Source organism: Macrobrachium nipponense, chromosome 31 (genome assembly GCF_015104395.2).
Source record: "Macrobrachium nipponense isolate FS-2020 chromosome 31, ASM1510439v2, whole genome shotgun sequence".
NCBI classification, from domain to species: domain Eukaryota; kingdom Metazoa; phylum Arthropoda; class Malacostraca; order Decapoda; family Palaemonidae; genus Macrobrachium; species Macrobrachium nipponense.
Genome location: NC_061093.1, coordinates 45,610,298 through 45,628,246, shown reverse-complemented (window position 1 = coordinate 45,628,246; position 17,949 = coordinate 45,610,298). Strand labels below are relative to the sequence as shown.

At 37.3% G+C, this 17,949-nt stretch overlaps 1 protein-coding gene across 4 annotated transcripts in view; it reads right to left on the bottom strand.

Moving 5' to 3' along the window:
• Nucleotides 1-17,949, bottom strand: part of LOC135206939 (serine/threonine-protein kinase SIK2-like) — a 113,165-nt gene that overhangs the window by 14,667 nt on the left and 80,549 nt on the right. For all 4 annotated transcript variants that reach the window (XM_064238449.1, XM_064238451.1, XM_064238450.1 and 1 more), the window contains 2 exons: nucleotides 16,078-16,248; nucleotides 13,957-14,080 (listed from right to left, as the gene is read on the bottom strand). In XM_064238449.1, the coding sequence (XP_064094519.1) occupies nucleotides 13,957-14,080; nucleotides 16,078-16,248 (295 nt within the window). The remainder of the gene's footprint in view (nucleotides 1-13,956; nucleotides 14,081-16,077; nucleotides 16,249-17,949) is intronic.

Genomic DNA, 17,949 nt, shown 5'->3' with positions numbered 1-17,949 from the left:
TATATATATAGGTCATGAAGATGTAAAGGTAAACTATGGAAACTAGAAGGTAATACATGGATAATAACGGGACAAAACTAATGGCTTTGGACAGTCGATGAAGGTTTATATTCTCGATCCTTAATCTACATAAGGTATCTCCTAAAAGAATGAGATCACAAAAGATTGAAAAGGCACTTTTACATTGAAACCCTTTCACATTTCTTCAGATTCCGTTTCAAAGAACCAGACAGGAAAGCCATATTCCTTGTGAGGGCATATTTATTTTGGGCATGGGATACTTTAGCAACCTAATCTTTACCATCATATATACTGTTTATTTTTTCACTAAGAAGTGCTAATTGTTTTCCATTCTGAGGGTGAGTCTGGTAAATAAGAGGTTAATTACATCTACCAATAGAATTATTATAACCATGTACTAATGATAAACATTGTTAAACGTCTAAAATTAACATTCATGATGCGACATCCAGCAATGACTGGTACTATTTTTCTATGAAAGTATGGATATATAGAAAACACCATTCTTCTGCTTCCCTTTTTAGCTCTTACGAAAAAACAAAATGCAGCCTTGAGAGTATTTGCATACTCCACCTGATGTAACTGCTGAGATACAATAGCTAAACCAGAAAAAACCTAACCTAAATCAATTAGAGTTCCTCTTTGACGCTTTTGTGGCACAGCCTGTTCTATTCTGAAAAGGGTCTCTTTGTGCCGAACGTTCCCCCCCCCCCCCTCTCTCTCTCTCTCTCTCTCTCTCTCCATAAACGTCAAGTCATACTCGTCACTTCATGAAGGAGATCAGTGGCCAATAATAGGGCAAATGGTCATTCGTCTCAAAAGGAGAGAGTAAAATACAGAGATTTTATCTTTATTCATGTCATTAAAACATAAAATAGACTCAGTTCATTCCTCTTTACCTCAAATATGAAACACCTTCCATGTACAAAACCTGTGTAAGTTATACTTTGAATTTATTTCGATTCTATCTGTATTAGGTGATGTCACGAAAACCTTGCTTGTAACAATTATATCAGTAATATTTCTGATAATGCAAATGCTTTAGAAAGTTTTAATAAGTCTTGGTTTGTTACTCTATTTTCAGCGCTAAACTATATAAACATGAACTTGCAATCTACCCTTAGCGGGAGTTCACTTTTATATCTAAGTAAAAATAGTAATTTTTAAAAAGGATACTACATAGTTATAGGATGTGTGTGTATTTGCAGATGCGTTAGTAAATACGTGCATATCCTCGAAAAGGTTTATATTAAACGGTAAGATCCTCAACTCAGGGTTGCTGAAAACCCGTCCTACCGACTAATCAGAGGTCGAGTTCGTGCCTGATAGCCAGTTAAACTCTGCAAGAGTTGGACAGCATGTGGGAAACGTCTGCCTGGCTCCTACTGGAATAGGACGGATGATAATATTCAGGGTAAACCGATGTCAGTAGCACCGTTATAGGAAGATTAGGTCTAGCTCTCTGGGAAGACTGACGGGAAAGGCAGTCCCCTGCTCTCTTCTATTTCTTGCCATAAAAAAATGATGGAAATTGTGGGGGCTTATTGTTTGTTTGTTTGTATGGCGTTTTTACGTTGCATGGAACCAGTGGTTATTCAACAACGGGACCAACGACTTTACGTGACTTCCGAACCACGTCGAGAGTGAACTTCTATCACCAGAAACTCATATCTCACCAAACCCCTCTGTGGAACGCCCGAGAATCGAACTCGCGGCCAACTAGGTGGCACGCCAACATCATACCGACTGAGGCGCTCTATGGAGGCTTACCCACCTCTTGGAAGTCATCGAAAAATGGATACAGAAGAGAATTCCACGCTTTTGCAGCGGCGGGGAGAAAAATATTCACCAAACTGAGCCGTCCCATTTTGAGACAAGCTGAACAAGTTTGCATTTCCAAGCGATCTGAGTGCTGGGCTTCAAAATAAAATAAAGATCACAAGGCTCAAGATACCGTTCGTTCGTAAATGCACTGAGGAACTGATAAGAATTGCTTGATAAATGAAAGAATGTGACCTTGTTGAAAGGGGAGCAATTGGAGAGAAGAAGAGAGTTGCTGTTACTGACAAGGAACAATCATGTTTGCGAAAAGTTGCGAGATCAAAATACCAGACTTTTTCATTATCCGTCTCCCTTAAAGAGCAATGTATAGCAATTCCCGGTTTACAATGAGGAGGCAGCATTTACTCCAGGAGAAGCTACAATATATGTACTTGCTCTGTCCAAGTTTTAGCAGGAAACTTTAACGGAGGAAGGGTCATATTATGCATCAAGAGTCCTTTAATGTGAGGAGAGGCAACAGTGGAAGTAACGGGAAAAAAGTGACCGAAAGTCCCGAGATGCGAGATGCTTGTGTAATTCAACGTACGTATTGGAAGATCAAGATTACAGAATAAATGTGCATGACGACCAAGAAAGACCAGGTAGGAGGTGTCGAATAACGTTTTAATTTCAATAACATCATACAACAAATAAAAAATGTGTCCACGTTTCTTCAGTGTAATAGTTTTCTGTATAGCGTATAATGATGTATAAAACTCTAAGCCACGGGCCAGTGGTGTTGATGGCAGCTATTGCCGTACCAGACGTACGATCAAGACTAAATTTAACCTTGAATAAGACATATATTACTGAGGCAAGAGGGCTGCAATTTGGTACGTTAGATGATTGGAGGGTGCATGATCAACATACCTATTTGCAGCCCTCTAGCCTCAATGGTTTATAAAATCTGAGGGCGGACAGACGAAGCCATCTTAATAGTTTTATTTTACAGAAAACTAAAAATGAGAACCTCATACTGCCCCAATTGTACACCACTCGATCCGGTGTGCAATGCAGTTTCTTCAGAATGAAAATTACTGACTCTCTGAAAGCCCAAATGAAACCAGTGGCAGTAGTGAGCAGCTGAAGAAAGAAACAAAGATAGAAAGATTTGGTGAACATCAGCTATGTCAGAAAATATCGAAGATTGAAAAAGAATTCTCGGCACAGAGCATTACGCAGTTGACTCAGATATCCAGAGGCCTGAATATGCTTATGGGAAAATTAATGCTACTATCAGCGCGTACCCTAACTTTGGGCGTAAAAAAAAGTGGTCTCACAGGATTGATGATAAAACAGACGAACCTAGTTTATACTATTGTGAAGGTGTTACTTCAAAGTCTGTGGATGGGACCCGACGAATTTCAGATAAACAGTACGTGAAAAGGGTGCAACGTGATTGCACATTGCACGTAGATACACACACATATATGCAATAGAAAAATCAACGGACGATTCTCACCGTTCAAGGAATAAAAAGTCTCTTGCTGGAAAAAAACCCGAGAGATAACAAAGAAGCCTCAACCCAGATGTCGATGATTGTGCGCCTACAATCAAAATCGGACAATTTCTGGATAGTCGGTGTTTCTGCTGAAGTCCCAGACGTTCAGAGTCTCCTAACTCTACTGAATAGTTTATGCTTCTTCTGAAGTTCCAGACGTTCTGAGTCTCCTAACTCTACTGAATAGTTTGTGCTTCTTCTGAAGTTTAAGACGTTCAGTCTCCAAACTCTAGCAAGACTGCATTCAAGTCTGCAAGTCTGCACAAAATTGCACATCCTCTCTAAACAGAAAATGGAAGTCGTGCCTACCATTCTCTTCAATATACTGTACTTTGCGTACCACGAATAGACTTTCCGTACCACGCTCGACTTTGAATAACTTTCCTTTCAGTGGAAGCCACCTGGTAGGGTGGAGGGTGGGGGGGCGGTGTTATAATCTTACAACGCCTACCTGGTGCATCACGACCACTCTCCAGGCAAGATGAATAAAGAGCCTCAAAACGTCCCACAAATGTCAGTGACAAACTGAATCATAAATTTAGGAGACATCATTACAAGTACATCTTTAAGGCCAACCTGAAGTTACTACACATGCTGAGTACAAATCATGTTTCCCGCGATCAGCTTTAAAACAAGCTGCAGTAGCTCTCTCGTTTGAATAACTAATAAATGGCTAGAGTCGCTTTGCTTGCAACTCATTTATAGCTTAATCATGAATGGCAGTCTCGGATAGATAGGATACACCTCTAGATAACCAAGACACAATGCATAGAGGCAGAAAAAATAGAAAAGTAATCTGAACAGACAAAAAGTACTTGATCAGTTGCTGGTTCACGGAAAAACTGAGTGACGTTCAACTGCAACCTCTGAAATGACATCAAAACAAGTCCAAATTGGCCTTTCTTACTGTGAGAACAATATATCTTCTGACGTAAACAACTTAAACCCAATTCTAATTCTGCGGAATATCGCAAAGGACAGTCTGTATATTCACAATTTCACGTTGTGCGGCTTTTAAGTTATCATTTCTGAGAAGCGATACTAACAAATGTAGAGAATTAACACGATCTTCTTTTGTCCTATTGGGTCCCCACACACTACCAAGCCAGGAACTTGGACTTCAAAGTTTTGTCCTACTCTGTCGTTCCTCGCAATTTTACTTCTGGAAATATTAGGCTTATTACTTACACTTACCGCTTATTAACATAGCATACCTTTGCCGTTCTTCTCTCTCAAAAGTAGAGAAATGTATTTACATGAATGACCCAGAATCGTCTTCTAATGTCAGTTAAATTCATTATTTTCAAATCTCAATCATCATTCTAATAAATCTTCACAGTACATTCCTTATTCAAAATCATATCTTCTAGCTTTCCAAAAATTGGCTTTTCCTTACTACAAATGAAAAGAAATATCGTGATTTACATTACAATCATGCATGACGCTAATTGGAAATAATGAGTCAAGGATAAAAATTTAACCATATCAACAACACGAGCAGGTGGGACTTAATAATTACACAATAATGCGTGCTCAAATTCATTTAGGAAAAGAATACCAGTAAACAAAATAAACTTTTAAAATTTAAGACCACACCATTGAGTAAATGGAATTCCAGAAATATCAAGCATAAGAAAAATCTCTAGAAGATAGTTTAATGAAAAATGAATAATCTTTCTTCTGTTACGCCGTCGTTCCTTTCTCGAGAAACACTGTGACAAACAAATGAACTTTTCTCTTACTATCCTCTGTTTTTTCCATGTGTCCACCCCGCCTGCGGTGTTTGCGCATGGTAACAATGCGTTCCGGGCTTTAAATAGTTACGCTATGTCTAAATTTTAAGTAAATAAAAGGATATCTTGGTGTACATTTGCATCTGAAAAGTGTTTTAATAATTTACTGTATGCGAATTACACCGTTAACATTCGAAATGGGATATTATATAAAGCCCGGGACGCAGTGTTGCCATGCACAAACACCACAGGCGGATGACAGATGGAAAAAACCGAGTATAAGTGATCGTGCAGGTCACGAAAATCGGGGGAATAAGAAGACCCCAAACCATCCTCGGGTCTAAGTCTGTCTGACAAAGCACTGGCTCTGCTGTCACCATAAATACGATGCGCTAGAAAATGCCGGTAACGGTGGGAATCTATAACAGTAAACACCTATTCAACTGCCGTAAAAATGGGCTTCACAATTTAGTTTCGATACACATCTATAGCCACTCTTTTCTTTTTCTGATGAAATGACGTATCTGATGTGCATTTGTCGATGATGATAGTCGACAAAGATATATATATATATATATATATATATATATATATATATATATATATATATATATATATATATATATATATACACACACACACACACACACACACATATATATATATATATATATATATTATATATATATATATATGTATGTATATATATATACATATATATATATGTATATATATATATATATATATATATAAATATATATATATATAGTATACGTATATTCATTTCACATACGGAACGTACCGAAAAATTTAAAAATAAATCCCAAGCAATATTCTGCAAATTACCTGTTCATGGAAAAAACATTTCCTAAGACGTGATTCTTTTCTTTAAGTTCCCTTGAATAAAAAAAACAACAACATGATTTCTGTCCCGCTTTGGCCAACTACCTTCCTCTCATTTCCCCTGACCGGCCGTCTACCTGTCTGGATCACCCTCGCCCACATTATGGCCAGCAGCAAGTTTTATTACTTCGCCTCACACACTTTTATTTCCATCCTGTTCCCGACACCCACAAATTCATTACTGAAGAAATGATAAAGACGAACGACGTAACGAAAGGGAGTGGAAGCGTAATGTGTAATCGACCACAGCGCCGCGTATGTATATAAATATCAGCGATTCTGCCCCAATATAGACTGTGCACAGACGTATATAAAATACAATAATTGCATGGATGTATAAGGAGAGAGAGAAGAGAGAGAGAGAGAGAGAGAGAGAGAGAGAGAGAGAGAGAGCAGGATGGTTGGTCAAATTGTACAATTGACGTCAGAGTCTAAAGCTGCACTCTAATATCCGACAAAGGGTTGAGGGACCGAGGGGCGACGGAGGGGAGGGGTCCCCTGTGACCGGGGGAGGAGAGAGAGAGAGAGAGAGAGAGAGAGAGAGAGAGAGAGAGAGAGAGAGAGAGAGAGAGAGAATAATCAGTTTTGTAATAGATACAGCGTAAGAAAATGAGGAATAATATGTTTTGGAAGAAGTTGTGAAGAGCGAAATAACTTTGTGGCCAGACAGTGGAACTTGAAAAATGAGGCAGTAAAATCTTTGGTCTTTAACAAGCGTGAAAATGTGATTCATCTGAAGAAACATAAGATGCGTCTGTTCGAATCAGAAGGTTTTTCTTCCTAAGAAGTTTAAGACAGTTGCAGAAAAAAAATAATAGTAAAAAATAACCGACGATGCTCTGTACGCCGGAACTTTCATTAAATGAGATTATGGACAAACCGTAAATTGCCTTTGAAAAGGAGAGGCTGTGTATGAAACTCAAGAGAAGTTTTCCTCTTTTCTCTCTCTCTCTCTCTCTCTATTCCTCGCTCTTTTTCCCTTCCCTCCTTTTCCCCCCCCCCCCTTCTTTTTCTCTCTCTCCCTCTCTCTTTTTTTTTCTCGGTCTTTTCTCTCTATCATCTCTCTCTCTCCTCTTCATTTCTAGTGTATGCAACGTGGATAAGGACAAAAGAATGACAGAGACAGAAAGCCACAGAATAAAATGATGCCACTTTTTCGTTTGTGCGATACCCTACTGGTTTATGAATATAAACAGTAAGTTGACGAACAAAGGAAAATATTTTTATAATACGAGAGAGAGAGAGAGAGAGAGAGAGAGAAGAGAGAGAGAGAGAGAGAGAGAGAGAGAGAGAGTTGCATGTAGTATCGCTAAGCTCCAGGAACTGAAATCCTTCAAAATTCATTTCTATTTGTGAGGACTTTAGTTTAAAATTGTATTTAGCATTCGATCACCGATGATCCCTTGCCGTCATGTCTACGTGGAGTGCTTGGCCAGATGTTCTGCTTCATTCCCAAACTTGACTACCATAAGAATTAGCCCCAATTAAAAATTATTACGACCAGTTCCTCGGGGAAAATATCCCTAAAACGTATTAATTTTACGAATTAGTGAAAGCTCGATTCTCCAATTTTTAAGCGGCACGTTATTTCGTCAGATACTATGTGTAAAATGCATAAGTGTTAACGTCAGTGAATGAGTAAATGGGACTTTCTGTCTTATTACACATGCACACAGTCACATTAATATATATATATATATATATATATATATATATATATATATATTATATATATATATGTTACGTATATATATGTGTGTATATATATTATGTATATATATAGATATATAGATATATTATATATATATATATATATAGATATATATATATATATATATATATATATATTATATATATATATATATATATATATATATGTTGCTTGTACTAGTCTTCCATAAACCATATTTTTAAAATTTTTAATTTTTTTTATGCAGTATGCCATTTATTTTAGTGCTTATGTTTTCCTTATTTTATCAGTGTTTTGTTATTTTTTTTATTACTAATAATAAAGTTCTTCGTGCCATATACAAATTCTCCTGGATAATCTGTATATTAGATTTCAATTATTCTGTTTTCAATATACAAACGGATTATGCTTACCAACCTTGAACACTATTACTACTAAATATTGGTAAAATTTAAATTTAAGATTGTGTAATTGATTCCCTGTTTTCCATATAACAAACGGAAATTAATGCTTACCAACCTTGAACACTATTACTACTAAATATTGGTAAAATTTAAAGATCTCTATAATTTTCTGCCGTCCTCATTTTTTTCCTTTTTTTGTAAATCATGCATGTATGTAAAATACTCTAATTGCAGTGGTAATCATAAAATGTCTAAGCTTGAGTAAATGTGTTTCCTATAAAAAAAGAAATAAACTTAATCTCTTCTGTTTGAGTCATTTTCTAAAATTTGACTCTTTAGTTAAGTTTTACACTGTCGAGAATGGGATGCTCTTTAACAACTCCATTTTTCCTGTCACCTTTTCCCTGCAGTGTACAAGTCTGATCTGGTTAGTTATGCCTGCCGCAAAATGTTCTTCAGTATTGACCACGAAAACTTCGGAGGGACAGTCTTCCTCCATTAAGTTCCCTTTCAGAACCATATTCACTAATGAGAAATAACTTCAGTAGTCCACTTATGACTTTCACGGCTATCATAAATAGAGACATGGCATTACTATAATTAGCAATGCCTTACCGACTTTGCAATGTCTAATATATCATTTAAAAAAGTTACAAGCACTTGAAATGTGTCGAAATGCATATAGAACTTGAATAGCTCTTAATATCATTGGGATTAAAAATCATCCTTTCATGCATCACTCTCTTACGTAAATGACACTTTGTTACGCAATTGGTCAGAATAATAGTCATTGCTATGGAAAGGAAAAGGATTCGAGTTTCCTAAATGCAATTACTCTTTGGAAGTTGGTGCACATTTCGACACCTTCATCAATTTTCCTTGGCACTGTGTCTGGAGCACATTCTCTAATATGTACTTAAAGTCCTTCACTCTATATCGCATTTCAAAAACTCTTTCCATCTGGCTGATTGTTTTCGCATTCTGACTAATTACGTTTCCTGACTTTTTCATTTTCATGGGTGATCTTCACCTTCAATATCTATCACAGATGTCACGGTTTCTTACTTGTTCATTGATTTTACAGAAAAGTGGGCGACATAAATAGGTTGTGATTTCAAAGCTTTTTACAAAAGCAAACCGAAAGGAAAACATCCAAGAAATAGTTACTCATCATTGAACACCAAAGATTCAAATTCACAGAAACATGACCTCTTCATATCACGAACGTGGATGATGCAACACTAATCTATCATTAAGCATGACTTACAAACAGCAACAAGATATGAAATTTTACAACTAATTAAATGAATGTAACATTTCAAAAGATCTAGAAAGAACAACTGATGAATGATAATAGTAAAGAATTACAAATAAAAGCAAGAAACGGTATACACAGTGATCAGTGATATAGATATACCAGCACTAAAATGCTGGAAACAATATTCAACCAAAAACCTTCAAAAGACGATCTATGTAACAAAGGGGGCCATTTCAGCTAAATCAAACTATAGAAAAGCCCAAAAATTGTGAACTGAGAAGCCTCGGGATTGAAGCAATTGCATAAAGCTGACAGACGTATTGAGCTGTAATCACAAAATACTTATAATGTAGCCACCTTGCGACGTTATTTGAGCTCCCTTAACATCATTGGAATAGTAGCAAACTTTAGACAAAAGAGCAACTCAAGCTACCATTATGCTTCTTACGTACCACAATATCAAGATAAAATTACGCTCATAAACCATAACAACAGGTTACAGGCCATACCGGGATTGCAAAAATCTTCTGACTGCTTTATGAGGATGTATGAAGGACGAGGATGTTAGGTTACTGGACCGTGACAAAGACAAAGCATAAGTTAGTCTAAAAAAACCTGAGTAAATAAAGTTACTTATCAAACAGGGTGCAATGTTTTAAAACTTACATTGACTTGAAACGTTTTCAAACTCAACCAGAGGTAAATAAATTATAAGTTATACTCTTGCAGAAGACTGTTCATCTGCAAAAACCCTCGAAATTATCATTCTTCATGCTGAAATAGCTAGTTTACAAATATGTTTGGTTCAAAATACGAACTGCTATATGGTTAGATTAACTAGTCGCTATCTTCCAAAAATTTAACAAGTCTGGCAATTTTAACGATGAGACAGCACTGATGAAAAGTTTACAGGGAATAATCACTAGGATTGTAGCACACCACAGAGAAAATGACAAATGAATGAACATGTCCTTGTAAGATTTCTCTGTTTCTCTCTCTCTCTCTCTCTTGCCAAGCCAAGGTATCCTGACCAAGACAAATTTGTGACTACAGCCGGGGTTAGACTGGAAGTAGGAGTGGGGAAAACAAAGTAAGTAGTTTTAAGTAGTTTTTTTTACTGTTTTTAAGATATTTGAGGTGATATTTAAAGTTTGTCACTGACGGTGGTATCCATTGATATACTTAAGAAGCTATTAAGGTCTGGGTTTATACCTAGATTAGAAACCCTATTTCGCCAGACCGGAAGATAATGTTACTTCAATGGTATTAAGTTACGAACTGCAAACTTTAAGGATGTGACGGGACACAAGTCTGGCTGGAGGATCCCGTCCTGTCAACGATTGCCACGAATAATCTTACTCTATGAAGAGAATGGACAGAGGGAGAAAAACCTGCAACAACTCAAGAATTTACCGTGGATTGGTATGGAACACTATTATAATTACTAACTTTCAATATATTTCACTGGCTGAGGCCTTTGCATGACAATGACGAGAACATCAGCTTTATTTTGTAGTAGAAAACCAAACCTCTACATTCTTTTGAATCTTGTAATGTCGTCGCCATCTGATTGTACACATTTAATATGGCAAAGAAACAGGTAGTGCTACAACTGATAAAAGGAACCAGATAACATTAGACAGGTTGTAACTGGTCACTGCCATGTCAGTTTCCGGGACATCTCATAGGTATGGCAAAATGTTGTTGCTGAACGTCACAGTTTGCATATTGCTGATGTCACTGAAGGATATGATGATATCCTGCATAAATCAAAGCAACCAAGAAGCATTCAACGTTCTGCAGAAATATGCGACGGTCTCTTGCTGTCAAATCCATGATTTTTTCACAGCTGCTTGGGCAAGACTAAAAGCTCTACATTACAAAATCAGCGTGCGTTTATAAGGTGGATATCAAGAGCACCGAGCCATTTTATGATATCACAGAATCAGAGGATACTACGGAGGCTGGCATCCAAGTAGCGATCAGCTGTGTAACTTATGAAGGTCTTCACTTTAATCATAAGACGACAGAACGCTTAATTAACAGATTTTACAAAGGATATGGGTAGTTCTTCAATAATCATTGAAGATATGAAGAAGACAAATTTTCTAAGTAATGTGAACATTTCTTCACAAAGGATACACGGGAGTTACCTTATTAACCTGGGTGAGAATAAACTGTCCTTTCTTTACAGATTAGGCTCTTTAAAGTCCACATATATATAACTCAAATTCATGACTTTTGAGTAAATATAATCAGTCCCATTTTTAATATTAAATCTATATCCATTAACAATACACTGGATACTGAAAGTGCAGATGGACAAATATCACTTTAATTATCAAAACTCCCTTCGACAAAATACAAAATACTTTAGTATAAGTTTTGAAGCAAGCATTGTGTTTAAGCTCGAATAATAAGAAATCAGAGAAACAAAACAGTCGCTGTTTGGAAGTGAGCAATGAGTGGCAGTGAATCTCAAAAGTTTACCCCTTGACGTCCTGCAACACACACACACACATTATATATATATATATATATAGATGCAGGATTCTGTGTGTGTCAAAGACATTATCCAAATGATGAAGAGTTGAAATATCCCTTGACAGCAGCTAACAAAATGTAACCATGATTATCATTCTCCAATGAAAAATGAAAAACAATTACCACAATATGCTACCTATCCAGTTGTACTAAGATTCCTCTTTTAAGGGCATTATCTCTCCCTACAAAGTGACAATGGAGTTACATAGTACTTTGCTACTTATGGATTATACACTTTCCATCGCTGCAAATTGGATGTTTCCCACTCGTGTCCCGAAATCAATATCTTTACACTAAAGATGTTTGTGGTGATTTCTAAGCAGTGTAATTTGCAAATAACAATGTAGAGCACTGGTTTGAACTTGTTTTAATCATCTAATTATAGGGTTAATCACATTGTAACATCGATGCCAATTCTTAGAAAGGACATTGCTGGAGGTTTCCGCTGACAAAAGACAAATCTGATTTTTTCCCTCGAATTGAATTGAATTGACTATAGAATTTAGGCCAAAGGCGAAGCTCTGGGACATGGGAGGTCATTCAGCGCTGAAATGAAAAATGACAGGAATAGGTTTGAAAGATGTAACATGAAGAAAACCTCGCAGTTGCACTGTGAATCAAGTGTTAAGCGAGGGTGGAAAGCAAGATGAAGAAAGAGAATATGAAAGGAGGTACAGTAAAAGGAACGGAAGTGGTTGCAGCTAGAGGCCGAAAGCACGCTGCAAAGAACCTTAAGTAATGCCTACAGTGCACCACAGGAGGTCCACTGACGGCACTACGCCCCTACGGAGAATTTTTTCCTCGACATCAATATCGAATCGGCAAGTTTAGCTGTAAGCCTGCCGTATTCTTATCCATGTTTCAAGTGATCTGGGGCCACAGATTCTACTGGTTACTCTTTCTAATAATTCTTGAAGAGCAATTTCAACTTCGACTTTGTTTATCAACCTCCTGCACACATTTGGAAGGTACTTGAAGATCATCTTCCTATTTATCTTTCTTCAAATCAGAATCAGCTGCCTTATTCTCACGAAGCCCGAGACAGATGAATCCTTTTACCACAGCGTAGAAATTTTTGTTAAGAGTTTATCTTAACCCACCCGAAGAAGTTAAAAACCACTGTCATGATACGTTTATATTAGCTTGGCTTTAAAGAATGCAAAGCTAGTAACAAAAAGACAATTTTAATGATGAAATCACTGCCCTTCTAAACTGCATAAACCTACTAATTTCATATGTAGGTATCATGACTTGGAGAGATTTCTAGTCCTTCAAGTTGCTTCCCATTTATTCTGATGAATAAATGCGTCTGCTATGAAGCTTGTATTTCACAAGATTGCTTACATTTTTACAAAGCCAACTTACAGAATTTGTATATCGAAATTCGGTAAAAGTGGCTGAAATGTCATGAAACATTACACCAGATATCAAATGATGCTAGGTGCAGGAACAATGAGCCAAAGATGTAATGAGTCTTATATTGCAGAGTTGGATGCATGAGTCTAAAAACTACCAATTTAACCCAATGAGGAGGGCACATTCATGCTGTACAAAAACGGGATGATATAACATTCTGATATTGTCATCTTAATATCTAGGATTAGATTCTTCCTTTTATTAAGACACAGTCAAAGGAGTTAAAACAACCAAAAAGTAATGAACAAGGTTTTTTTACGATTCTGAGAATGAATTAAGTCTTCAGCACTTTTTACTTTAATCCAAACACTACTTTTTATTCAGCAACTGCATCTCATTCTGTTCTATGGTTATCATTCGAAATTGTGGTTTGATGAAGGCCTCAAGTCCTACAATAACGAAACCCTACTCAACAACTTTTCACAGTTTATCACATATATCATAAAAGCTGGCTCTGGAAAAGAAAACAACTGTTAGCAATAAATATACTACAATATCTATACACAATATGGCTATCCATTCTAAACAAAGACAAATGGCAGCGATTACTACCCTATGAGTGAAAAAAAGAATCAGCATTTACTCTACCTTGGAAACACAAGTGCAGTCATATCTAGATGTCTAAGAAAACCATCAGCACTATTTCTGTTTATATTTATTCTAACCTGAAGACATGAAGTAAGGTATTCTGAAACGGCCGGAGAGGACTCGATCCCGAAGTGCTGGAAGAGTGGGACCGTCAAAGGGAAGCGCTCCACACACCAAGACGTACAGAACGACGCCCAGGCTCTGCAGGGGGACAACAAACATATTCGGGGTCACTTCTCTGTACAGCGTTTTTTAGTCTTGGTGTCACGAAGAAATAATGTGGAATGCATCGATTTTTTGGTTTACTGTTGTTTAATGCAAGAATTTAAACGGCCTGGTAAAATTTGATGTTGTACATTTTATGACACTGACGCATGAAACTTTGCTTCAGACAATTCACATTAAAAGTGAGCCCTGGGATGGTAATGCCCTTTGTTATCATCCATCCACGACAAGCGACGCCAGTTTTAGTAAACATAAATCAATCAATATGTGCGAGAAAAATGTTTCATCAAGGATTCTTGATTTTTATATTCTAAAACGGTCAATTCCAAATTGTCTTTCATAACTGTCAAGATTCACTTTTAATGGGATGTTGTCCGTTTCACAAATATTTCCTGGCATACATTTGATTCTAACCTGCTAATAGAGCCAGTAAGACAGTCTATTTAGATGTTAAGTAGTATATCTCTACCACAGGAATACGTAGCCTTAGAGAAAAAAGTATATCTATCAATGGAATAAATGTGCAGTTTACCCCCTGACAGCTGTGGCCCGATTTATATTCGACGGAGACAGACAGGTTGGTGGGATAATGTTCATACCAGAGGTAAGTAGCTATGTATACTAAAAGTATCCAAGATGCAGAGATCAAATAATACTCTGGTCAGTTGTCTAACTTGTCAGATATATAGATATACTTTTCCTGTACAGATGGTATAAATTTTTCAAAAGTAGACCAGTTTATGTACATAGCCTGACCATCTCCCATATTAACCAACCTTAACGACAGATTAAATGGAGTAGCTTTCTTTGTCCTCGTGGTATTGAAGAAAATGAAATTTGAACATACTTTCCCAAAGAACGTTTAAATAACTGATACAATGGCAGTAACTGATTAGGCCGTTTGAAGACGCAAAAATAAGAAAAACAGAGTTTCTAAAAAGGGTCTATCGTTTCATAACAATGTATATTTTGCACATTACCCACACATGACAACAGAAATGGAAGAAATAACGCACCAACAAGCTAGTAGCTTCGGCTCTCTAATTGCGTCACATCATTCATTGGGCAATATCAAATCTAGATGGCGAGACCTTGAAGACAGATAATATGCACGAATAAGAGCGAAAAACATGACTTGATTAAAATTCAGCCCGATAACCTGCCGACAGATTTCTTAAGGAATGAATAAAACTAGAAAAAAAAAAAAAAATTGGTGGGGGGCGGGGGGAGGGGGGGATAGTTCCTCCTCCTTCCAAACTTCCTTATTTCTGTGGCCTCCCACGATAACCCATATCGATGTCACTTCCTCCCGATTGATCATTTCAAGGACTGAAACATTCACGCATAAAATTCTGAAGTGATGCGCAGGTCTCTCTCTCCCTTTTTCCTTTTCCTTGGGAGTTTTTAAGCCCCATCACATAACGGACCCGGAAGACTTTCGTCTTGAATTCAGTGTCGTAACCATTCCCATTTCCTCCTTAAAACAGCATTTATTTAATTAGTGGATTCTTTCCCTTCGAAGATAGCTGCCAACGTTCAAGACGTGTTAGAATTTCCGTCGCGTGAACTAGCTGTGCAGTAAGTACAACGTATCGTGTTGTGCTTCAGAAAGAGACAACATTAACCTTGGTTGTCTAAACCGACATGCGACATGAATCTCCGTTTTGTATATTCGTGATAATAACAATACTGAATGAAGACCACTTGAAATATAATTCCTACCACATTTCTCGTTAAAGCAAAAACTGCATAGTAAACACACATGATCTACACACTATATCCTTAGACTTTGTAAACAGAGAGCCCATAATTCAAAACTGTTCATTTGTACGTCAGGAAAGAAGCATTTACTACGCGTTGAAGGTGTATCAACTAACTCACCTGCTGAGCTGGTAACTTTTTTTTTTTTTTTTTTTTTTTTTTTTTTTTTTTTTTTTTTTTTCCTTTGACCGTCCGTTTGATGAGTGACTTACCCAAATATCGATTTCGGGGCCGATGTATTTCTTTCCCTCGAACACCTCGGGAGCAGCATACGGCGGCGACCCACACCAGGTATTTAGGGTGTCGGCTGGGGTGTAGTAGTTACTGAAACCCCAATCGGCGATTTTCATATTCATATTGACGTCTAATAATAAGTTTTCTGCCTGCAATAGAGGGAAAGGTGGGATGTTAGGAGATCGGAATAGCAACTTAAAATTGAACGTATACAAGTATTATAAACATTTAACAAATACTGTTTACCAAAGCGTAGAAGAAAACACCAAACTCAGATTGTACCAATTGCCAGCTGACTAAACTCAGATATATAGAAAGCGACGACTGTCAATTATCATACCATAGGATAATAAAAGAGAGAGAGAGAGAGAGAGAGAGAGAGAGAGAGAGAGAGAGAGAGAGAGAGAGAGAGAGAGGCCAGTCTAGCTCGAATTAATGGATGAATTTCAATTTTCCTTCTGGTTTCTTGCAGTATTGACCTTGTTTTGGGTAGTCCTGCCTTCCTCAGATTCACAAAAAAGGGGACAATATGGCGCCTTTTTATAAGTTTTGGCAAGGAAATTCACTCCCTCAAAGACACGTGCCTGATAGCGATTAGTTCAAGAGATCTCAAGAACAACGTCTTCATAAATAACACACAGCGATCCACAAAGCATAAAAGTAAACATTTCACTGCTTAAGTCTTCAATTAAGTGCAAATCATATTCTCCGTCTGTGAAACTTTAAAGATCGCTGGGTACAGTGACGACATACCGCCTTAAACTGGGACTGACGTGAAATACAGGTCACTCGCTTATCACTGATTTTTGCACCAAGGCATCACCGGTTTTTATGAGTCCATAGAACACATACCTACTTCAAACTCATTTTCATTCTCAGTGCCGATGCAGAAGTCGAAAGCACATACCCCTCCACTCTTGGAGATAAACCCGAAGTCTCGAGTGATGTCACGTCTCGTGTGTAATCCTGCAGTCGTTGTAAGATGTCACAAAGATCTACCCCCATCAAGTAAAGAAACTCTGGGTCTTTCAGTCATAAATATAGGTTGCCTGTTTAGCCTAAATAGGATCCTAATGTACAATGACAGCTGGTTTTGCCTGATGACTTACAGTTCTATAAATTACCGCATCATCATATGACATAAATCTAGACCCTACAACTTGTGTGTCAAGTTGCGTAAGAAGGAGCACTGCATTCACTGCAAAGGTGAATCTCAACGTGAGCCTTATATATTACGTCCCTAATGAAACGATTTTGCAAATATGTTTACATTAGAAAGTGATCATTCGCTAGGAAGATTTAAAAATAAGCCCGAATTAAATATCTTTGTTAATGAACGTATCACGAGTAACCAGCTGACAGTTTCGTGAAAGGACTCCCAGGCAGTGTTATTTTCTATTCATCAAACAAATTCATAAATATCCTGAAAAGGAAACACGCAAGGTGTAATTGAAGAATGGGTAGACATTTTACACTTCTATAGGAAAAATCAGAAGAGGAAACTTGGAGAAAAGAGAATCGCCATTGGCCCTTTTACCCTGGGGGACCTGGAGGAAAAGCTCTCACCACAATCATACCTCTCCATTCTGGTCCTAACTTATCACTCTTTACGGTTTTTGGACGGCCAAGTCCTTTCTTGTAGCATTCTAGCTCTCTTAATCCAAAATATTGGCTTTCTACCTTCCTTGCTCGAATGTTTGGAATATACTATCTCTTGAAACCCAGACTCAGCCTCTAAATCTCTTCGCACGACCAAAATGTCTCCCTTCACGGATAAAATGTTTCCATTTAACGTCATATTTTTGTTCCCATACGACAGGTGTTCATTTCTCACCCTTTCCACTTCTTCA